The sequence below is a fragment of the Hypomesus transpacificus genome, chromosome 22 (assembly GCF_021917145.1).
Source record: "Hypomesus transpacificus isolate Combined female chromosome 22, fHypTra1, whole genome shotgun sequence".
In the NCBI taxonomy this organism is placed as follows: domain Eukaryota; kingdom Metazoa; phylum Chordata; class Actinopteri; order Osmeriformes; family Osmeridae; genus Hypomesus; species Hypomesus transpacificus.
The window spans coordinates 13,912,337-13,935,688 of record NC_061081.1 but is presented as its reverse complement, the minus strand read 5'-3'; the positions used below and the strand labels follow the sequence as shown (position 1 = coordinate 13,935,688).

Below are 23,352 nucleotides of genomic sequence, written 5' to 3'. Positions count from 1 at the left end.
GAGAACTTCCATAAATAAATTGTATTATTGAAGTTTATCACAGTGTTATGTGACATGAACAATATGAAATATTAAGTTACAATCAAACTAAAGCACGAGGTCCAGAATGGTAAGTGTATTAAAAATGCATGACATATTTTCGATTACCAATTTCACATCAAACACTACCCTGTAAAAGATTCATTTTTAAGAACATGCTGCTCTGTTGAATAAGACATGGCAATATGAAGAAATATCTGAAATATATCACAAAATCTGTGCAGAGTGATTTCCCCCACGGAGGAGAAACTGAATCACTCGTCCCTAAGAGACACTTACTCAGGGCCAGGTCTTTGAACTCCGGTAAGGTAGCAGACGCACAGAGCTGGTAGAATATGTGGTAATTCCTCTCATCCTCAGCCTGAAAAAAAGACCAATAATTACATAAATAAGCATTGCTCGTCCGGCACTTGCATCACTGCAGTTCGTACGTAGGTGATAGGTGAGTCCCACACGTCAAAAGACCTAGCTAGTACAGTCTTGCAAGTACAGTCTAGCTAGTACAGTCTAGCTAGTACAGTCTAGCAAGTACAGTTTAGCTAGTACAGTCTAGCTAGTACAGTCTTGCAAGTACAGTCTAGCTAGTACAGTCTAGCAAGTACAGTTTAGCTAGTACAGTCTAGCTAGTACAGTCTAGCTAGTACAGTCTTGCAAGTACAGTCTAGCTAGTACAGTCTAGCAAGTACAGTCTAGCTAGTACCTAACTAGTACAGTCTAGCTAGTACCTAGCTAGTGCAGTAGACGTAGGTCTCGGAGGAGGAAACAGGGAAACTCAGCGCTCTGTTGAGGTCGTACCTGAAAGACCACCCTGGACTTCTCCAGAAGGTAGGTACGCATGTTGGCACCTATGATGTGATAACGCCTGTCAAAACCAATCTGGATGTACTTCCCAAACCGACTGCTGTTGTCATTGCGTGTCGTCTTTGCATTTCCTATCGCCTGTAAAATAAACACATGAATAGATATTAAAGAAGAGAGAGGAAGGGAGGGAGATAGAAAGAGAGAAAGAGAAAAGAACAATGATTTTTGACATGAACAAACAAAGCTCGTCTCACCTCCATGATGGGGCTGGAGGCCAGGACCTTCTCCTCCACGTTTGTGTCGTTGGCTGACCCTCCCACCGTGGCGAAGAAACGCATGGCGTACTTAGCGGACACCGTCTTCCCCGCCCCCGACTCCCCACTCACAATGATGGACTGGTTCCTCTCGTCTCTGCGGAGCGAGGGAGGACGGAGCGAGGGAGGACGGAGGAGGGAGGACGGAGGAGGGAGGGCGGAGGAGGGGAAGACAGGAAGGAGGGGAGAGGACAGGATATAGGAGAGTGTACAGGAAGGGGGGAGGACGGTGAAGAGGAAGAGAAGGAGGGAAAGTGGGCAGAGTACAGTCACAACTTTTTGAACAAATGTTTTCAACCATTCCCTGTGTAGCCACCCAGCTGTGGCTCCACGACTTCACTTCCTGTTAAAAGCACTATTGTACATTCTGATCATGGTGTCACTTAGTGGACAAGCTCCTCAGCCCCCTGTCACTCCCTCTCCCTGATGGACTCCCTCAGCACCTGGCACACTTGAGACCGAGCGTGGACATCTCCACTGGAACTACATGAGACACGACTGGGAAACGGCCCTGCAGACTTCCTTCGAAGCCTAGCATGGCTGCTTGGATGACATGTTTGGCATGTTCCGGAATCACACGGAAAGAGAAAACCGATCCCGGTTCCAGTCTTGCTTTGAATGATGGACCTGGCATTACAATCGAACCCAGTCCAAAATAATCCTAACCTACATCAAACAATGTATAAACGCCACAAGATTAACACACACGCTATCTGTTACACATGGATAAAACCTAAGCGATGTGGGTTGTTATTATAGCTTGATGCCTGTGTTGATTTGCAGTTCGCCTGGCAGCGAGGGACGCATTTGGGAGGAGGGCGTCAGTGACGTGAGGCTGAGCACTACAATCATCCGCCCACGGCCCGCACGACCGCAGCGCAGCAGACCGCTGTGGTTCTGCAGCTCCACACGAAGCGCTGCTCCTCCAGTCTTCAGCTGGGAGCCTATAAACATGTCCCTCATACTGCTTCTATAAAACACAAACTGTTTTGACCTAACGAGGGGACTGATACACATACTGGTGGCTACACTCCCTGCTTTATCCGTAATTGTGAAGCTCTAGCAACAAGCAGTGAAGCTAGTTGTGTAGCTATATATATAGTTGTGCAGCTGTAACTGTAGTTGTGTAGCTCTAATAGTAGTTGTAACTGTAGTTGTGTCGTCGCAGTTTGCAGGCAGTTGGTCGTTCGTACCTGCCCATCTGTTTGTAGGCCTCCTCAGCCACAGCGAAGATGTGAGGGTCCATGTCGCCCATGTTCTGTCCGCTGTAGGCGTTGATGACCTCCTCCCCATAGATCTGCAGCTGCTCGTACGGATTGATGGCCACCAGCACGATCCCTGCAGTCAGGAGGAGCACAGAGAGGACCCTCAGAGCGGACAGTCAGAGAGGACCCTCAGAGCGGACACTCAGAGAGAACCCTCAGAGAGGACCCTCAGAGAGGACCCTCAGAGCGGACAGTCAGAGAGGACCCTCAGAGAGGACAGTCAGAGAGGACCCTCAGAGAGGACCCTCAGAGCGGACAGTCAGAGAGGACCCTCAGAGAGGACAGTCAGAGAGGACCCTCAGAGAGGACAGTCAGAGGGGACCCTCAGAGAGGACCCTCAGGGCGGACAGTCAGAGAGGACCCTCAGAGCGGACACTCAGAGAGAACCCTCAGAGAGGACCCTCAGAGAGAACCCTCAGAAAGGACCCCTCAGAGAGGACAGTCAGAGGGGACCCTCAGAGAGGACCCTCAGGGCGGACAGTCAGAGAGGACCCTGAGAGAGGACCCTCAGAGAGGACCCTCAGAGCGGACAGTCAGAGAGGACCCTCAGAGAGGACCCTCAGAGAGGACCCTCAGAGCGGACCCTCAGAGAGGACCCTCAGAGAGGACCCTCAGAGCGGACAGTCAGAGAGGACAGTCAGAGAGGACCCTCAGAGCGAGGACCCTCAGAGAGGACCCTCAGAGCGGACAGTCAGAGCGGACACTCAGAGCGAGGACCCTCAGAGAGGACCCTCAGAGAGGACAGTCAGAGCGGACAGTCAGAGCGGACAGTCAGAGGGGACAGTCAGAGAGGACCCTCAGAGCGAGGACCCTCAGAGCGAGGACCCTCAGAGAAGACCCTCAGAGCGGACAGTCAGAGCGGACACTCAGAGCGAGGACCCTCAGAGAGAACCCTCAGAGAGAACCCTCAGAGAGAACCCTCAGAGCAGACCCTCATAGCGGACCCTCAGAGAGAACCCTCAGAGCGGACACTCAGAGAGGACACTCAGCCATCTGGACACGCTGCCTGCTCTTCACAATCACCTCCCAGCATGCACAAACACACTTGGTATCTCGCTGGGAATCCCACCCACGGGATCAGAATGGGGAATTTGTTTACGGGGAAAGATGCGCACGTTACAAAAACTGATGGGTTCCTCTGGAGAATCACCCGGATGCATTACTGCTTTTTGTTATCGACCGTAATATCCAAATGTTTCCTGTACGGTACAATGTTATACTGTAATGCTGGCCGTAGGCAGTAAGGCCAAATCCCACAGAAACACTAATAGAAACTGCCAGATAACCGGAGGAATGTGGACGATTTACCCAGTCAATGCCTTGTCGTGGTTACCATGGGGACAGACATCCCCTAATAAAAAAATGCCCATGACCAGTGCCAGCGATACCATCCCAGACTGCCTTCGCTCAACCAGCCTTTGTCTGCCTCTATGAGGCTGCATTCTAGATGCTGCTCATGATAACTGAGTGTCTGTTTCAAATCAATGCGACTTAAGCTTGGGGTCATTATCAAGCCTGGCGGTTGAAGACCGCCAGTAAAAAAAAGTTGTACTTTCAGTGTGTATGAAGAACATTCGTACTGAGGAACACCCTTTTCTAGTGACTCTTGTTTTTATTGACAAGGCCTCTTCTTGGATGTTCAAGGTCAGCATGTGCAGACAGGAGACAGGTCAGGGAGCATGTGCAGACAGGAGACAGGTCAGGGAGCATGTGCAGACAGGAGACAGGTCAGGGAGCATGTGCAGACGGGTCAGGTCAGGTCAGGGAGCATGTGCAGACAGGAGACAGGTCAGGGAGCATGTGCAGACAGGAGACAGGTCAGGGAGCATGTGCAGACAGGGGACAGGTCAGGGAGCATGTGCAGACGGGTCGGGTCAGGGAGCATGTGCAGACGGGTCAGGTCACTCACCACAGTATGTGTAGATGTGGTTTGACTCCAGGAAGCGGACTTTGAGGTTGTGCAGGACGGCCGGCTCGTGCAGGTAGCTGAGCGCCGTGAGGTCGTTCTCCCCCACCAGGATGTCGGGGTTACGGAGGAACGGAAGGACGTTGTGTTTGGGCCCGATGTGGTACTCCAGAGTCTGAGGAGGCATAGAGGTCACAACACAAGACGTGTGATGAGAGGATAAAAGCGTTGGTTAGGTCAACTGTCAGACTGAAGATATCAGCGGTGGAGATTTCAAAGTCAAAGAGCCAGTGGAGGATGCAGGTGTAGTGTTGGAAGTTGGAACAGTCTGTCACTCTTGAGATCAAGGAGCAACAGTCACGAACAACGTTATAAAAACCACATTCCACTGGTCATCTGGCTGTTTCGATCACCTGTGCATACTCTCCTCACGGATCATAAAATAGTAATCTCTTCCCTATATATATATTTTTTACATGGGTGTCTTGAACTGGTGGGTTGGAATGAGCTTACCGATTCATCTTCAAGTTTGAGGTGCAGGATGGGATCTCCTTCCTTGTAGTCCCTGATGATCTCCGCTGCCTTCCACACCTCCTCCGGGTCAGGGATCCACACCCGGGTGTACTGCAGGCACAACACTTTAGATCTTATTCACTTATAACCAAACACACACAGAAATAGTTCAACATTTCTCATATGAATGATTCCCATCCTTTTATTCCGCTTCGACAGGGTGCGTATTATTCCATTAAAACAGATGGAAGTGCTGACTGCTTGAGGCGGCACAAAAGTAGTGGAAATTCAACACATTCCAAGTTATTGTTTTCACAGTCTGCAGAAAGGTACTGCTGTGTCTATCGCTGATGTCGCAGGGTTGCAATAATTACTGTCGGGTTTGTGACACATTCTGCCTCGAAATGTTCTAGAAAGAGACCAACAGCGCTAACAGAAAATGCTGACTGATTTACTCCAGAGGGCTGAGTTGATTTTTAATTTTCTCGTTTCATGCTTGGGATACCTTCTGTGATCAGGGTAGCTTAGGGACACAGGTGGAACATCTTCTTAAAGATACCTTGCCCTTGGGCTTTTAGAAATACTTTGTTGGATTTTGGCTGCCGCTGAAAGTTCGGGATCTTCAACTCTGAGCAGAGATCACGACACATATCAGATGAAAAGTGTAGCTCTCCTCTAACCAAAAGGGACTTTTTCGGATTATTTGTTGAACTGAAAAGATGGAGTGCATCTTTCATGCTGCCATTTCGATGATAAATGAGTGTGATTAGAAGAAGTTATTATCCAAAGTTTAGTCGGATTTAGTTGATGAAGGATTTTTGTCTATTATCGTGAGAGTTGTGGCTAATAACTCATGATTCATCACACAAACCATGACACTTCTGACTTCTGCAAATTGCATTTGGATTCATAACTGTAAAACAGTTTTGGAAATGAGAAAACTTTGTCATTAGAGTACTCCAAATATAGAAACAATTTTTTTTTTCTTCAGTTTGTTTATTTACTGATTACAACCGACAAAGGCCAATGCATACAAGGTTGGACTAACATAGTACCAAACAAAGTAAGAAGGCCCTCGACCAATCATTTCTTCCCGTTATAACCTTTGACCTGGCGATACACAGCTTCATAATACATGGAATAAAAAGTATATTTGACATCCTTTCCAAAACAACAGCACAGACAGTTACAGTCCCCTCAGGCGTAACCACGTCGACGGCCTCAGCAACCAGGCTGACCAAGACAGGTCCTTGACGGCAGACAGCCAGGTGATTTATGAGTTTGTGTACAGGTCAGGAGAACCAACCACGAACACAGCGGGAGCCGATGCTGAGAATCCTGTAGCGGCTGACTCAGCAAGCAGGATCTGGGTTCATCAGCCAGAAAATTCTCTCTAGTGCCCCCCAAAAATCCTCTCTCTCTCTATGTATATACACACATAAAACAGCTTCTCTTTTACTTTTCCTTGGAGAGAAAAAAACACGACACAGGGAGTATGGGAATTGTGAAATAACCAAATGTGAAAGTTTAATGAACGTTCTTTGACACACTACCTCTCGATGGGAAAATAAAGTTATTAAATCAAAGCTGGATGTGACTGGAAGATAGAGCACTCACATTTCAGCAGACGAAATGAATGTGCTGTAGTTAGTCAGATGAGGTTGGGGGTGTGTGTGAGTGGGGGGACACAAACAGTATTATCAGTCATTCACTCAAGTGTGTAAATGTCAAGTAGATTTAGTCTTGCCAGAGCCAGGTCCGGCACAACAATGGCAGTTGAGATCTTATTGGTACGAACACTGTAGGAGATGTTTTGCTTGTTCACCGTGCCTGGTCATTCAGAGGTTACTTTGCACTGTGACTGTTCTGAGTCACAGGAACAGAACGTTCCTTGACTCTGATCACTGAAATACACTAGAACTGTGGTTCTAAGCCCCTCTGATTATTGGTCGACTGCTTTACTTTCGGTATGCTTTCTGTTTGTTTGTTTCTTTGAATGAAAAGAGTCTGGGAAATGTATAAAATGTAAAACGCTCAAATGTAATGACCTCCTCTTAACGAGTGGTCTGCACTCAGACCCTGTTGCTTCTCCTGAAGGAATGCCTTCTGGATAACACATCTACAGACGCTACAGGACAGCAGGACAGCAGGACAGCTGGACAGCAGGACAGCAGGACAGCGGGACAGTGGGACAGCAGGACAGCAGGACAGCTGGACAGCAGGACAGTGGGACAGCAGGACAGCAGGATAGGCTTCTCTGAAGGAATGCCTTCTAGATAACACATCTACTGACACAACAGGACAGCAGGACAGACAGCCTCTGATGAGGGAGAGACTCAGCACTGTTTTGCCCCCGGGCTGAGCAGAGGCACTGCATAACCATGACAGGCACGCGGGCAGGCAGGCAGAGAGACAAAGAGATAGCCAGGCTGACTGCAGCATTTTAAAATCCTGTTTAATAAGGAGTAGATACCGAGGGGAGATGGAGAGATATGAAGTAACCTTGAGTCCGGCCGCAATCAGCCGCTCTGTCACCAACATGAACCCACGAGCCAGAGTCACGTGGGGCCCTGCGCACGTGTAAACATACAGGTAAGTATTAGTACTAAGCAGTACTATATCTGAGTGGTAATAGTACCAAAAGAGTACTTTATCTGAGTGTTAATAGCACTTAAGCAGTACTTTTACTGAGTAGTAATAGTACTAAAGCAGTACTTTATCTGAGTAGTAATAGTACCAAAAGAGTACTTTATCTGAGTGTTAATAGCACTTAAGCAGTACTTTTACTTAGTAGTAATAGCACTTAAGCAGTACTTTATTTGAGTAGTAATAGTACTTAAGTAGTATTTGATCTGAGTCTACTGTGGAAAGCTTTTGACTTTGTGCCTCATGATGACCGAGCTAGGAGTATAATAAGCCCATAGATGGGTATAGCTAAGTGGTTAGAGCGTTTGACGTCAGATCAAGAGATCCTAGGTACAACCCCTGTGAAACCCCCGCCCCCTTGCCCCCCCCCTCCATGTGTACCAAAATATCTGCTAAATGAAGGACACTAAGATTATAAAACAGACTTTCAACCGTGCATCATTTTGACCAAAGCCACACGGTGATGAGTCACAGTTGGAGGACGGAGGACAACAACCAATCAGAGAAGCTGTGTGACTCATCGCGGAGGCCTGCAATCCAACATCGGTTCCTGAACCTGGGAAAAAACCTTTTCTTAGAATTCAAGTCACCGGACTTTCACAGCATCTTTTTTACCTCTTTAATCAGAGATTAACCGAGACGACTCCATAGACTCCGAGAGGATATTTGAAACCACTGACGCACACAGTTACAACAATGGCAGACCTATATTCAAAGTCACAGGAAAGTGCCAAAACCATTAGAGGACGAAGTGAGACAGTTTCTCATGAAATGAGACGCACAGCACATGTGACCCAGGGCTCTGCTGTGCAGGAGGCCAGAGTTCCTATCTGACAGCACGCACACACTCGGACAAACACACACACACACACACAAATGCATGGGGACACACACACAGACATTCTTAAGCAATACTTATGAATTCAGTTGAAGAGATTTCAGAAAGATAGTTCTTTTTTCAGATATTTGAGATATTTAAGAAATTCTGTTAGAGATATGATGGAGAAAGATCTAAAAAGTGAGCTCCAAAGCAGAACAAAAAACACGATTACATCCTCTTAGTAGGACAGGGAACGTGTAGAATGTTTTATTTAATTGAGTAACTCAACCACAACGGGAATAGATCTGTCTTCTTTTTGGATATGTGCCTAAGAGCACTGTTCATTTCCTTCTGTCATGAGATAAGAAAATTGCCAAGACAGTTGTTTCCAATTCTTCAAGACTCTGTGGGTTGTGGTTACCAATCAAGAGCCAGAGGGCCAATTCAGAGACGTAATCAATACAAGTAACTTCTGGTGTGTGGAAAGTCCTGGGCATTATACTGACTTGAGAGGAGGTCTATTCATCAGGTAAATATCTACAGAATACATGTTTCCTTTCATCAGGCATCTTACAGACCCAGACAGCACCTAACTACATTCAAAACGGGCGCTTGCTTATTGAAGAAGTCTCTTAGGTGTAAACAAGTGTCTGTATGAGATCGTTCGTTCGTCATCTACCGCTTATTCGGGGGTCGGGTCACGGGGGCAGCAACCTAAGCAGGGAGGCCCAGACTTCCCTCTCCCCAGCCACTTCCACCAGCTCTTCCTGGGGGACCCCGAGGCGTTCCCAGGCCAGCCGAGAGACATAGTCCCTCCAGCGTGTCCTGGGTCTTCCCCGGGACGCGAGATCCGTTTCCTTTTATTCACCTGGATCTCCCAACACCTGCAGTGCCCTGGTCAGTAGGAGCAGAGCATCTAAGAAGATGGAACATCCGTCAAACTGTCAGTCCTACTCCCGTCTCCATGGAGCCCACACCCACGGCTGGGAGACATCATCTGTGTTGAAGGCAAAAAGCTTCACCGCAGCAGGACAAGCGGAGTTCATCCCAGTTCATCTGACTCTGTGCCGTAGGCTGGATGAGAGAAGCACATCTATTTGGTCTATCTAGTCTATACAGTCTACTTTGACTCTGTAGCTGTATCCAGTCCAAATATTAGCTAAACTTAGTAAGCTATAAGGGCCAAAACGGCAAGGGCAAAAAAAAAGAATGCTCTTCCTGAATTCAGTTGCATGAATGCAAATCTTTTTCAAACTCATTTGATTTGTAAAACATCAGTCAAGTCCCTTAACTTCCAGGCAAACACGAGCTATTGGCATATGACCAGCAAAAGCATCTAAACACACCAAGCCTCCTAGTATCCCCTATAGATGTAAAGTGAATATTTAATTCCGTATTTGGTATATTTAGTAATTTGTTAATTCTGCAATTGTGCACTTTACTTTTATAGTTTTCTACCCTACCCCACTTTAGCCTACATAACACAAAAAGGGGAGATTTTGGACTCCAGTCCACCTTGATAGCATTGGTTAGTTGCCCTTCGATGACTTGAAGAGGACTCTAAACCACTTCACAGACTACTGAACTGTAGCCTACTGTACACCTCACTCCTCCTTCCAACCCTCGCTATCCTCCTAGCTGTCATGTTCCCCTTCTCTGGTTCTGCCTCTCTCCTCCTAATGGGATTTTCTACACTTCCATAGCATTTGGAGGATGAAAACAAAAGACGTGGGGCAAAACAGTGATAATTAAACGCTCTGCTTAAGCCGAAGTGACGTTCCAATTCGAACAAAACTAAAGTAGCTTAAAACAATTCTAATTTAACCATTTCACCCCCTCCCCTCCCCCGATCCATTGTGAGATATAGACATTGCACTGATAATCAGACTAGACCATTAGCGTGTATGGCATATGGAAACATAGGTCTGTTGTTTAATGTTTAACTTGCAGGAAACCTTTGTCCCCGATACAACAGCTACTTTTCCCCAAACCCGTTTTGTCATAACAGTTTGCAGCCTCTCATCTCCAGTGCACAAATTACACTGAAACTTTTGGGACATTTTCACAATGACAGCGCTCTGTTCAAACGTATGAAACACTGAAGGAATATTTTGGGCAGAAATGAATCGTCATTCTGTTTATCTGGGACAGTTGCTCTATCCAGCGTTCAGGAAACAGAGGACTACCCCGCTCCCTGAACACAGTGCTACTCAGCATGGGATTCCATCAAACTGTAATTAGGACACCGAGAGAAGCTTCCGTCATCGAGAACAAAACCACACAGCAACCACTTTGAAGAGCTCACCTCGGAAGTTTCCACAGATTCTTCCCGTGACATAGGCGAGGTTAAGAACGCTCTCTTTCTCGGTTTACTTTAACAGGGGGCTAATGAGGACAGGTTTTATGCGGGCAATTAAAACAACAACAATAAACAACTTCTCCATTTTTTATGAGGACCGTCCTAGGGGCTGAACGTACTGCACAGGAGGGAGGGAGGGAGGGAGGGAGGGAGGGAGGGAGGGAGGGAGGGAGGGAGGGAGGGAGGGAGGGAGGGAGGGAGGGAGGGAGGGAGGGAGGGAGGGAGGGAGGGAGGGAGGGAGGGAGGGAGGGAGGGAGGGAGGGAGGGAGGGGGGGGGGGGGGGGGGAGGGAGGCTGTCTCATTCAATTATTGTCACAACAGACCTCTTCAGTTCATTTACCAACCAGACAATAAAGTGTCCCGTCGCAGGACAAAAACACCAGCAACCAAAATAACATTCACAGAAACATGCACATGTACTGTAGGCCCTGGCCTGGGGAAAAGCCACATGAATGAGGCCTGATGTATGTGATGACAGCCTGGGTTCATAACTATGCACTGGGTGACGGGGTGACTGACGGACCGACAGCAGCACTGGCGAGATGGAAAACAAGCTGTCTTTATGATTTGATACACACGCACACAAGAGCACATACACACACATGAGCACATACACACGTGCTGGTACACACACACCCACGCACAAACATGTCTGCAATATTGTTACAAACATGATTTGATAAGCTACATCTAATAAATGACCAAAAATGTATGGCATGTTACTGTGTGGGTATTTGGTTCATGTTTCGTAGCACGCAGAACGTTTAAGGGGTCAATAAATAACAGGTCATTGTTTATTGTTGACAGTATAATCTAGTGCACTTGGTTACAGGGATTATGAGGTTATGGGTGCTAAGAATTCTGCACTGCCCTCCAGTCAATGTATTCACTTGGTTGTGGCTTTGACCCGTAATTAAGTCAGCTCTCCCCCTCTCTCTCCCTCTCTCTCTCTCTCTCTCTCTCTCTCTCCCTCCCTCTCTCTCTCTCTCTCTCTCCCTCTCTCTCTCTCTCTCTCTCTCTCTCTCCCTTTCTCTCATACTCTGTCACTGTCTCTCCTCTTTCCCTGAAGTGTGTTTCTTTCTCCTTCTCATGGTCTCTCCCAGAAGACTTAATGAAATGGCTTTTTTTATTACCCCAAGCTGCTGTTCTGGGTCAATACAATCAAGGAGAATTTTATCCTGCTTGGTTGACAAGCATCCAGAAGTCCCAGGCAGGAAAGGCAGCAGTAACAACCTCAACAGGAAAATATGGACCATGGAAATGTAAACTTATCATTCTGATAGATTATACCCTTCATGCGAACTGACTGTCTCTCACATAACATTCATATGTACATTTATATTTTTCAGTGTGTGTGTATACTATTTATTATAGTATATACTGTGAATGAGTGTGTAGCTTCTTTCATAATAAAGGTCCTTCTATGCTTGTTGTTATTTATAATGACGTGCTAATGAGTGACCTGGGCTGGCTAGTCATTCAGAAATAATTTTGTTGTTAAAATGACAAATAGTTGCTGGTGAACACAGCACAATGGCAACATGAGACAGCAGTGACATGGGTGTACACCATACAGCATGCATGAGGGAGGGAGGGGGGGAGGGAAGGAGGGAGGGAGGGAGGGAGGGAGGGAGGGAGGGAGGGAGGGAGGGAGGGAGGGAGGGAGGGAGGGAGGGAGGGAGGGAGGGAGGGAGGGAGGGAGGGAGGGAGGGAGGGGGGGGGGGGGGGAGGGAGAGAGGGAGGGAGGGAGGGAGGGAGGTAATGAAAGGGAGGAGAAAAGCTGCACTACCGGTTTGCCAGGACCGTTCTGATGAAGTCACGCTGTTGCTGAACGGAGAGTAAAAACCCTCTCGCTGCTGTACCGATACCGTTTACATCGGTCTCTCCTTGTCGTCAGTCTCTCCTTGACGTCAGTCTCTCCTTGTCATCAGTCTCTCCTTGTCGTCAGTCTCTCCTTGACGTCAGTCTCTCCTTGTCGTCAGTCTCTCCTTGTCGTCAGTCTCTCCTTGTCGTCAGTCTCTCCTTGTCCATTAAGGCAGCTACAGTGACTAGGCTATGTGCAGAATGAATCTACTATTGAAGGCATTGGCCTGCCTTACTCTCTGAGGAAAGACTTTGTTACAGTAAGATATTATTTCTAGGGACACCAAATCCAAGAGTGTACATATTAAATCCCAGAATGATTGAATTCGGCCTTTCAGCAGGGTTTTGGCTATTCAACTGAAAGGCGATACTTTTAGGAAATTACTCATAGGTTCTGACTGAACGGTACCGTGAATATGTTGTCCACTTTGAATCAAGATTATTTGGTTGTTAAACAAATCTATCGAAAAGCAGGAGGGAGAAGAGAGAGCAGGGTGATCTGGTGAAACTGTAGACCACTCTCAGGTATCAGTTTCGAAAACTTTTTTTTTTACAGGCAGGAGAAAAAGACCCAAAGTGAGGCTTGGAAACCTTGGATGGATCTACAGGTGCCCCGGCCCTCCGCTGCTCATTTTAAGGCTCCGCCCAGCAGAAATGTGTCAGCACAATGACAACAGCCCCAGGTGAGGGCTGGATGTGTACACTATAACGCTACTTTTCTCCCTCTCTTCAGGAACTTTGACCTGTGAGAGAGAGAGAGGACTGAGCTTCTTTTGGGAGTCAAAACAGACACACACACAGACTGTACACACACCTGACCCACAAAGCTTTTTCCTATCAGAAAGTAATAGAGACCAGCCTTGGATAGTCAAGTACAGTACAGAAGCAAGCCTACAAGAGAATTGTTTGGATCTGCTGGGTTCTGCTGCTAAAATGTCACTGACACTTAAGAGAGGGGGATGAATCAATGCAGTAGTCCCAAAACATCCTTGTGCAACATGGTGTAACTCTTGGTCCACACAGAGCTACCTGAAACCCTTCCCTCTCCTCAGAGTTAGCTTCATGACGGACGTTGACACGTTAGCTGGCTTGATGTTACAGGCCCTGAGAGGGACACACAACCCAGGGGGGGCATTTATAATAGGACACACACACACTGTATATACACACACACACACTGTATATACACACACACACACTCACTGTACACACACACACACACACACTGTATATACACACACACACACTCACTGTACACACACACACACACACTGTATATACACACACACACACTGTATATACACACACACACTCACTGTACATGCACACACACACACACACACTGTGCATACACACACACTCACTGTACATACACACACACACACACACACTGTACATATACACACACACACACTCACTGTACATACACACACACACACACACTGTACATACACACACACACACACTCACTGTACATACACACACACACACACACACACTGTACATACACACACACACACACTGTATATACACCCATACACACTCACTGTACATACACACCCATACACACTCACTGTACATACACACACACACACTGTATATACACACACACACACACTGTATATATACACACACACACACACACTCACTGTACATACACACACACACACACACTCACTGTACATACACACACACACTCACTCACACACTCACTGTACATACACACAAACACACACACTCACTCACTGTACATACACACAAACACTTACTCACTCACTGTACATACACAAGGGGATACACACACACACTGTTCACACACCTGTCTCCAAGCTCAACTTCCCTATAGGGAAACCAGATGTTGTCTAGAAGGCTCTGTACCTGAACTTTGTAAATGTCCTTCCCCTTAGAGAAGCATGTGCATCGTCAGGACAACCCACCCGCCTCCTGAGAACCAGACTCAGAGACGAACCCTCGGCTGGGAGGATTCACCCTACCCTCCAGAGGGACAGGGTAGGGTACACAAGGATCACAGAGGGATCCTCCCAAGCCAAGCCCCTCACACACACACACACACACACACAGACACACACAAGCACACACACTCAAAACAGTGGGGGTAGTGGAGACTCAAGATAATCCTGCTCTACAAGGCCCTCGGCCTGATTAAACACAAAGAAACAGCATTCCATGAGCAGGCCTAACACAGACGGCTATTAGGTCCATAATGCCACTACACATTCTACCCTTTAACAGCCCATTACCATGGATTTGGTGTATTTGGTGAATTGTGACAGTGTGTTTATTTAGTATCTTTAGGAATCAGAGACCATTCATCCTACAGAGATTTGGGCAAATATAAAGTGTAATTAATATCTATGCAAATGTGTAAAATAGACAACATCCTTATTGGCTATAATGGTATTATAATAGGCTACGTTAATCCACGAGACAGCTGGTTTGAAGCATTCTGCACAAAACAGATGGACATGAAGGATTTGTCTCTGCTCTCTGGATTAATAGGATTCATGTTGGGGGTCAGCACGACATGTGAGGGTGAGGAACCAGGACGAGGGGGGCTCAATAATTACCGGTGACACAGAACAATTAACTAGAAAAAAAACACTGTCAAGGAAATCTGTAATCAAAGCTACACGGACACAACTAGGCCTAACTGCATGACACAACCGAACTTTGAGTTAGCCCCTGAGAGGCAGAACTATATGATAACCGATTACACAGCCTAAATAACTTATCATACAAAGATAGGGTGGACGGAGGAATAGATAGCGATAGGGAGGCTGTTGAAACAACAGTCAAAGAGGAAAGAGGTGAAGGAGGATTACGAGAGGAGCGTTAACTGAAGAAGAAGAAAAAAAACACGTGTCATTGTAATGTCACTAACTGCATATAACTATGATGTCACAAGGAACTCACTGTAGGCCAATCCAGAAAGCTCATTGCATGGCATGATTCCAGTCACATATCCTCAATAAAGTTAATTATTTATGAGACAAAGCTTTTCTGTCAGTCTTTGTCAGTAAATACAAGTGGGAGGAAGTTAGTAAACTGGATAGCTAAGAGAACAAGAGTGCACAAAAAGTGGAACCTGACTGTGGATGCTTCAGTTCAAGTTGAAACTTGAACAATAACTGCTACAAAATATTTAACCAACACCTTCCCAAATCTACTACGCCTAGGTCTACACAAAATAAACCAAACACCAAAGTGCCCTTATTAACAACATTTTAAAAAGTCAATTATGTCATAAAGCAGAGCGATGTGGGCGTGGACCACAGTCATGTGCAGAGGACTGGATACCACAATGTGTCACTTAATTATGTAATCAATCTTTGACATTTGGCGAGAACGACTCGCAAAATAATATTAGTCACCACCATCAGCGGTATCTGCCTCCAGTATCTATTCAAAACACAGACACTACTGTTCTCTGGCGTTTCAATCAATGATTTTACATTTAGTCATTTAGCAGACGCTCTTATCCAGAGCGACCTACAGTAAGTACAGGGACATTCCCCCGAGGCAAGTAGGGTGAAGTGCCTTGCCCAAGGACAAAACGTCATTTAGCACGGCCGGAAATCGAACCGACAACCTTCTGATTAATAGCCCGATTCCCCAACCGCTTAGCCATCTGACCCCTGATCACAAAAGAGAAACCAAGGGCAGTCAGAAACTCGCAAGATGAAGAGAAATGAGGCGTCAAAGGATGATGATTGTGTGTTTGTGGTTGTGTTGTGTATGCCTGTTCAACTGTGGAGTGTCTACAACCAACCGGAGTTGCATAATGTGCAACTGCATAAAATATGCTATGCCGCTGCCTCCAGAAATAGAATATTCACAAACCATAATCATCACGCCTCGTATTCCCTCTTCAGCATATTTTAAACCCCAAATCAATGAAACATTAAACACTTAAATTTCACGAACGATTAAGCCTCGCTAATTCAAAAACTGCCTCCCAAACCATGCAATTAAAATCAACACTGAGTGGGTTATAGTAGATTTAAAATCTAAATTAAAAACTACATACAGCCTAAATTCGTTGAGAAATGTATAAAATTGAGGTTTTATTTCCATGCTATTGTTCAATGCATTTCATTGTCAAACTTGTTCGCACACCTGTCCAAGACAGCCAATGCAATGACGTATAACTACTGATGTGATGGCGCTCGAGACGCATTTTGTAGACCAGAGACTATACGCTGGTCCCAGAACACCTGCTCCGAAAATACGAGTAGCTTAGTCCATCTACTTACTTGGTAAACAAAACACCGAAACAGAAATCATGAAATAAATTGAAGAATAGATTATCGGATATTTAGCGGTATAGAAATTAGCTGCTTACCTTAGTGAATAACTCGTTTACGGACATTGTCCAACCCTCGCACTATCCGTATAACCACGGGAAGCGTTCGGTTACCAGAGTTTATATTACATCATTGGCGTCAATAGCATAAACTTTTTTTCCGATGACATAAGAAGTGAAGTAAGTTATCCTAATGTTGCAGATATTCCCAAATGTAGTCGTCCACCTTCGTTGAATAAGTAGCTTCGTTGGAAAAGGCTACGTCCAATCCTTTCCTGGTCGTACGGCAGGTGTATTTTTCCCTTTGGCTAAATTAGTTGTCGATTTAGTTTGTCTTAAAAAATAAAAACACTTAGCTCACTTCCAACACATATCCAACATGCCAAGAGTGCCGGTAAGAACAGCTAAAAGCCTACCCTCTGAAGCTAAAATATGTACAGCTCTGTTAAAGTAGAGTGTATTTTCTGGGGGAACTACAGCTCCTCTGTATTTCCTGGCCGCGCTGCTGTATCCATGGACTCTGGCTGTATTGATTTGCAGCCGGGTTCCAGACAATGCCCTTCACGAGACCCCCCCCCCTCCGGTTTAGCAGAGCACTACAATCAAAGTTTGTCTGGGTCGCTAATTTGATGTTACAGAATTTGTATATATTGATTGTTTTTTCCATGTTGATTGTTGAATAGGCAAGCCAATTGTACAAACCGTATTTGCTTGAAAGTATTTTTAATGTCAATACAATAGTGTTTAAATGTGGTTAAATAAATGATTGACTGTAATCTGAGAAAACAACAGAAACTGTTATCTTAATAATTTTGTAATTGGTGACAGGATATGCAGACACTGAAGCATGTTGTTTGAACATTAATTAAGATACTTTAAGATACCTAACAAGAATACATTATCCTTCATGGTGTTGGTATATCAAATAAGTCTGTCAGGAGAAGCTAACAGCGGAATCACAAAATAAAGCCAGTTGATCAAAGATTTTGAAGAGAGGTTACCTTGGAATACAGCTCATAATCAGTCACCATTTTCTTTGGGGGTTTGAAAGTAGTTCCTACAGGTTGCGTTCTTCCCAAAAGGTAGTCTTTACTCCATGTTCCACAACATACTGCTCTCAAGCCATTCTTGTCTGTAATTTAGAGTTGTGGAAAAGTTGATCTTGGGCAATATTTCCAAGCAGAAGACAGGAGAGAACAGTATTCTTACATGATGTAAATGCTCCACTCCCAAACCACTCCCTCTGCAGGTATGGGGTGTTGACTGCGTGTCACTGACAAGTCGTTACTGAATTTGGCATGTAGGCACAGACAAAGATCACACTGTCCAACTATTATAATCATTAAAAGCAAACTACATCACGCCTGGATGGTGCAGGTTCAAAGGTTAAAACTCAGGATAAGGGGCAGAGGGATCTAATATGTTCCAAGTGTTTCTCAGGGAAACCTCACACACATGAATTCCACAGGTAGGGAGCTATCGTTTAAAAATAGCCTTTAGTCCAAAGTTGATAACTGTACACAGGTATGACTCAGCACTTGAGAAACATTTTTCCAACGCAATCCTTGTGGAGAGAATTGTGTGTCAATGCCTCATGGTCCAGTCAGACGTCGGTGTGATTCCTCCGGTGATCCCTGTGTTTTGGCTAACACCACAGGTTGCTTTGGGAGATAAGACGGAAGTGATTAACGCGAGTCAACAATCGCTGGGTGTTTCTTTAACATGCCAGTTTTAATTCCCTCTCGTTAAGTCAGGCTGATCGTTGGAGGTTGATGTCTGAGTGACCACTAATTAACTTTTTATGTGAAAGAAAAAACGAAATGGAAACCATGGCACATTAATCATTTGAGTTTGGCGCTAAAGTATCCTAATGTAATTCCGTAGTGGCGCCACTGTGTTTTCAAGGTAATCCTCTTCAAACAACCGAAATGTAATGCCTTTGTAACAGTGTGCTTTTTCGACACAACTTTTTGGTCAAGACTTAAGACTCAAAAGACACATTGTGTAACAATGTTAGTTTAGCCTTACCAGAGTCAGTTTTAAGTCACAACAGCAGCAAACCCAAACACAAGCCTACGAGACTAAACAACCCAGTTAGAAAACAACTTCTTCAAACTCAGCATTCAGTGTAAACATATTTATTACCATTCAATTTGGACAGCTACTTTTCAATCTGTGTAGACGGGTTGAAGCTAAGCACAGGCTGAAGCATCATGTGTATGTATGGGGGTTCTTGGGGAGGGAGGGGGGGCGTAATCCCTGTCACATCCCACCTGCTTCCGCTTCAGACTAACTAGATCCTTCCAGATCTAGAGGTGGAGCTCTGGGTTCTTCTGAAGGGGTGGACAGGCCTGGTGAGTGAGGTGGGCCCGGAGAGGATGTCCTGTATCTTGCTGTTGTAGTGCTCCTGGTCGACCAGGCCTCGCTGGTACTCCCTCTCCACCTCAGCCTCCTCCTTGTCCCTCAGCTGCTGCTGGTGCATGATCTGGGCCAGCAGGTCGGCCTGGTGCTCCTGGGACTCCTGCTTCAGGCTGCAGCGAGGGGTGTTTAGAGGGAGGAGTTTAGATGATGCTCTTGTTGTGTATGGAGTGTGTATAGGGGTGTGTGCGTGTGTGTTGGAGAGAGAGAGAGAGAGAGAAAGGAGAGATAAAGAGAGGGATAAAGAAAGAGAGAGAGATGGAGTGATAAAGAAAAAGAGACAGAGAGAGAGAGAGAGAGAGAGAGAGAGAGAGAGAGAGAGTGATAAAGAAAGACAGATGGAGTGATAAAGAAAGAGAGACAGGGACAAAGAAAGAGAGATGGATGAATAAAGAAAGAGAGGATATCTGTGATGATGTTTATACCGTTGTTTCTGCTCCTTATCTAACATTTTGTCCTCCTCGATGGATTTGTTGAGCACGTCTCTCTCCTGGGCCAGCTGAGCCTGTTTCTGCATGTTCAGATCCACTACGGAGCACACACACACACGCACACACAAAGAAAATAACATTACACATTCTTACAGTTCATGAGGACTATTTCTAGCCTGGCTGCCAGCCCAACTTCTCCCCGCCCACAAAAAAATTTGGTCGGGAAGTTGGGTCTGGAGGGTCTCGTATTGGGGACAACTACAGAAAACCAGAATCGGGACGGACCAATGAAATTGCCAGGGCGGGCTTTATACGATGATGGACAGATGATCAACAGTAACGTAATCAACAACGTCACGAAAGAGCGCTTGGGTTGAATTCGTTTTCAACAAACAACATATTACGTTGCTCTGATTGGCTGTAGGTCTATCCAATTGAGCGAAGAGGCATTTGTTTTACGAGTTCGGTTGAAACACGCCCCGTAGTCACAGCCCAACGGAGAGTTTTCAGACTCATATTCTGACTAGAATTAAGAGTATGACAACGTCAGGCTAGACTATTTCCATCCCAAATTACAAGTCAACAAACAAGATCTTGCTTTCTTTTTTCTCTTGCTTCCCAGGACCTGGGTCCTTCTCTTACGCTTCTCCTGTATCTGCAGTCGGCGAGTCTCCATCACATCCTTCATCAGCCTGTCCCTGGCCTCCCTCACCAGGCGGCTTTGCTCCGCCCTGCGAGCCAGCGTCTGCTTCAGGTCCGCCTCGATCACCTGCTCGATCTGTGCCTCCTGTGTCTTCTGCTCGTCGAGCTGGTCGGCCAGGTACTGCCGGTACCGGCTCTGCTCCTCTCTCAGCTCAAGCTGCGAAAGAGACAGAGAGCCAATCATGTCAAAACGTATTTGTATAGCCCTTTTTTACAAGCAATGTCACAGGGACTCTCTCTCTCCTACCTTCCTCATGACATCCCCCTGTTTCTCATCCTTGGCTTCTGCCAGCAGCTGCTCCAGGATGCTCATGTCCAGGGCCAGCTCGTCCTGCTGCTCCCTGGCCAGGCGCTTCATCTTCAGCCGCAGGGAGTGGTCCAGCAGCCTGCGACGGTTCTCCTGACCCTGGAGCTTCTGGCTGCGCTCTCGCTGCTCCTCCAGATGCAGCACCTCTCTCTGCTCCCGCTGAGGAACGAGGAGGGAGGGAAGGAGGTAGGGAGGGAGGGAGGGAGGGAGGGAAAATAACTTGGAATAACCTTTGAACGACAACTCGACGACACCTTCAATCAGAAATCGTCCATACCAGCAGCTGGGCCTCCTCCTCCTTCAGCTGCTTGGCCTGCCCCCTCTGCTGCTCCACGGCCTCCATCTGCACCCGCAGGTACTCCACCTGCTGGAGGTTCATCCGCCGCTGCTTCTCCGCGTCCCGGCTCTCCCGCTCCTCCTTGGCACGGCGGTCTCCCTCCCACAGCTCGGCAAAGAGCCTCTCCTCCTCCTCCTGCCGCCTCCAGGCCTCCTGCCGCATGGTCAGCTGAGCAGCCCGCTCGGAGCACACCTCGTCCTGGATCCGCTTGCTCTGGACGCTCCTAAGCTCCTCGCTCCGATCTCTGAAAAGGAGAAAACCTCAGTTTTAGAGACTCCTATCGAGGGGGAAGCAGGGGGAAAGCCACAGCTGGCGAAAACTTTGTTTAGGACTACCGGGTTCGTATGACGATGGCTTCTCAAACAGGTGATCTAGGTGGCTGAGCGGTTAGGGAATCAGGATAGTAATCTGAAGGTTGCCAGTTCGATTCCCTGCCATGCCAAATGTGTGTGTGTCCTTGTGCAAGGCACTTCACCCTACTTGCCTCTGGGAAAATATCCCTGTACTTACTGTAAGTCGCTCTGGATAAGAGCGTCTGCTAAATGACTAAATGTAAATGTAAACATAAATCTGAGGCGACGTTAAAAGCAATAGAAGGGGAACCGAGAAGGGGTTGGTTGATATTCACCTGAACTGCTGCTCTAGCTTTTGAGCCACCACCAGCTGCCGGTCGCTCTCCCTCCTCTCCCTCAGCACCTTCGCTCTCTCTCGCATCTTGGCTTGCCTCTCCGGCATGGTCTCCATCCTGGTCTCCATCTCCTTCAGCAGTACCTCCTCTTCCACCTCCAGTAAAGCCTGCAGCCTGTGGGAGACCAGAGGATAATTGAGGAGCTGCAGAGGGCGATTATGAACAAATACACGGGCCGCCGTAAACACACCGCGCCTCCAGAGTTCTTACTTCTCCCGCCTCTGGTCGACACTCAGCTGGTACCGTTCCATGGCGTTGTCGACGCGCCGCTTGATCGCTCCTAAAACGATGCGCTGGTCCGTGTTCTTCTCCCAGTGGGTCTTTAGGTCGCAGGTTTTCTGATACTTGGTGAACTCCAGTGACTTGTCCCTGGCTTCCTCCTGCCTCCGTCTCTCCAGGATGAGGTGGTCTGGGGGCCGTGATGAAGGGGCTCTGGCCCTCTGGAAAATATGATACGCACTATTAGGTGGTCAGATGGCTGAGCGGTTAGGGAATCTGGCTACCAATCGGTAGCCAGGTTGCCAGTTCGATTCCGGCCGTGAAATTTGACTTGTGTCCTTGGGCAAGGCCCTTCACCCTACTTTCCTCGGGGGAATGTCCCTGTGTTACTGTAAGTCGCTCTGGATAAGAGCGTCTGCTAAATGACTAAATGTAAATTTGGATGTTGCTTTGGGACAAAAGTGTCAGCTAAATGATGAGGGTAATTTCTTTTATTTTTTCCACAATCACGATCTGTGCAAAATATAGTACTAGTAGTCCGGTAGTTCGAGAATTAAAACCAAATACACAAACATGGAAAATACACAACAACAAGGTAGACTAATGACGTGCAAACTAAAAGTCTCAACGTATGTGTTTAAAGGCATTGATTATAATCTTAAAGGGGTTCCGTTTCAATCACCGACTGATTTTCAAGAAATTGTAACTCGACAAAGTTTAGTCGAGCCAATGCAAGCTACTGTCAGTAGCCTACAACGTACTACTAGAGATACAGTAGCTTACTGTACCAAAGCAATGGTGTTCGTCCAAAACTTACCACAGCTACTGAATGCGGAGTTGGCCCCGTGAATTCTCGACATCGTGGCTTATTTCTCTGACTGATCAACATTTTGTTTTTTCAAAATGTGAACTTTTTGTCTCTGACAAGCTGTTTTCCGACTGTACATTAGCTACAATAGTAATAAAAGATTAAAGATTCACATGGACGAGCTATTCAGTTTGCCGCTGTGTTTACGGAACTGCCTTCATGCTACCATGACAACACTGAACAGGCGCCGCAGACTCCAAACCGTTCAAGCTCGACCTCTGCTGGAGACTAGCTGAAATTACAGAAAGACACGCCGAGTTGACGGGATGACACTTAATGGACAAGGTGTGTGAACACTTGTAGAATCTTGACTTGCGATAAGCTGTGTGTATTAAAATGTTTTCTCCTTTATTTTCTTATTTTTTGTTAAATTGTTTGTCTGTCTTTGTATTATTAATATGTTATATTTGTGTCATGCTGGTACATGCTTGTATCTCAACTGTCTAAATGTTAACAGTGTGTTGACAATCAATAAAGATATTTGAGGAAAAAAGACAATTGCAGGTGTTGAAGGCTGACATGTTGACAAACT

The 23,352-nt window shown here is 46.4% G+C and overlaps 2 protein-coding genes across 5 annotated transcripts in view; both read right to left on the bottom strand.

Moving 5' to 3' along the window:
* The window catches only part of myo5b (myosin VB), a 48,137-nt gene extending 30,106 nt beyond the window's left edge, over positions 1 to 18,031 (bottom strand). Inside the window, exons 1-7 of one of the 3 annotated variants that reach the window (XM_047045023.1) lie at positions 17,852 to 18,031; positions 4,839 to 4,949; positions 4,329 to 4,500; positions 2,348 to 2,492; positions 1,095 to 1,251; positions 835 to 978; positions 319 to 400 (exon numbers count right to left, since the gene is read on the bottom strand). In XM_047045023.1, the coding sequence (XP_046900979.1) occupies positions 319 to 400; positions 835 to 978; positions 1,095 to 1,251; positions 2,348 to 2,492; positions 4,329 to 4,500; positions 4,839 to 4,949; positions 17,852 to 17,881 (841 nt within the window). In that variant the 5' untranslated portion in view covers positions 17,882 to 18,031. Of the gene's footprint in view, positions 1 to 318; positions 401 to 834; positions 979 to 1,094; positions 1,252 to 2,347; positions 2,493 to 4,328; positions 4,501 to 4,838; positions 4,950 to 16,889; positions 17,396 to 17,851 lie in introns of those variants that run through there. The other 2 variants (XM_047045021.1, XM_047045022.1) reach the window with 2 other exon arrangements.
* A 105-nt stretch (positions 18,032 to 18,136) lies between these two features.
* cfap53 (cilia and flagella associated protein 53) lies at positions 18,137 to 23,271 on the bottom strand. 2 transcript variants are annotated; one of them, XM_047045029.1, is made up of 9 exons: positions 22,770 to 23,225; positions 21,944 to 22,173; positions 21,674 to 21,847; positions 20,986 to 21,289; positions 20,649 to 20,867; positions 20,342 to 20,558; positions 19,694 to 19,796; positions 19,124 to 19,381; positions 18,137 to 18,511 (listed from the first exon to the last, which is right to left on the bottom strand). In XM_047045029.1, exons 1-8 carry the CDS (start codon positions 22,839 to 22,841, stop codon positions 19,144 to 19,146), a joined length of 1,557 nt encoding a protein of 518 aa, XP_046900985.1. In that variant the 5' UTR covers positions 22,842 to 23,225; the 3' UTR covers positions 18,137 to 18,511; positions 19,124 to 19,143. The 2 variants fall into 2 exon arrangements, with proteins under 2 accessions (XP_046900985.1, XP_046900984.1); XM_047045028.1 differs by lacking the exon at positions 18,137 to 18,511 and having other exon boundaries at positions 18,551 to 19,381; positions 22,770 to 23,271.
* Between the last annotated feature and the right edge of the window lie 81 nt (positions 23,272 to 23,352).

What these genes read in the sequence shown, in the direction of transcription:
- cfap53 (XM_047045028.1), bottom strand. Translation starts at nt 22,841, where the DNA reads ATGTTGATCAGTCAGAGAAATAAGCCACGATGTCGAGAATTCACGGGG. An exon ending in GTCGACCAGAGGCGGGAGAA is followed by an intron (nt 21,848 to 21,943) that starts GTAAGAACTCTG and finishes GGTCTCCCACAG; the next exon opens with GCTGCAGGCTTTACTGGAGG. An exon ending in AGGAGGAGGCCCAGCTGCTG is followed by an intron (nt 20,868 to 20,985) that starts GTATGGACGATT and finishes CTCGTTCCTCAG; the next exon opens with CGGGAGCAGAGAGAGGTGCT.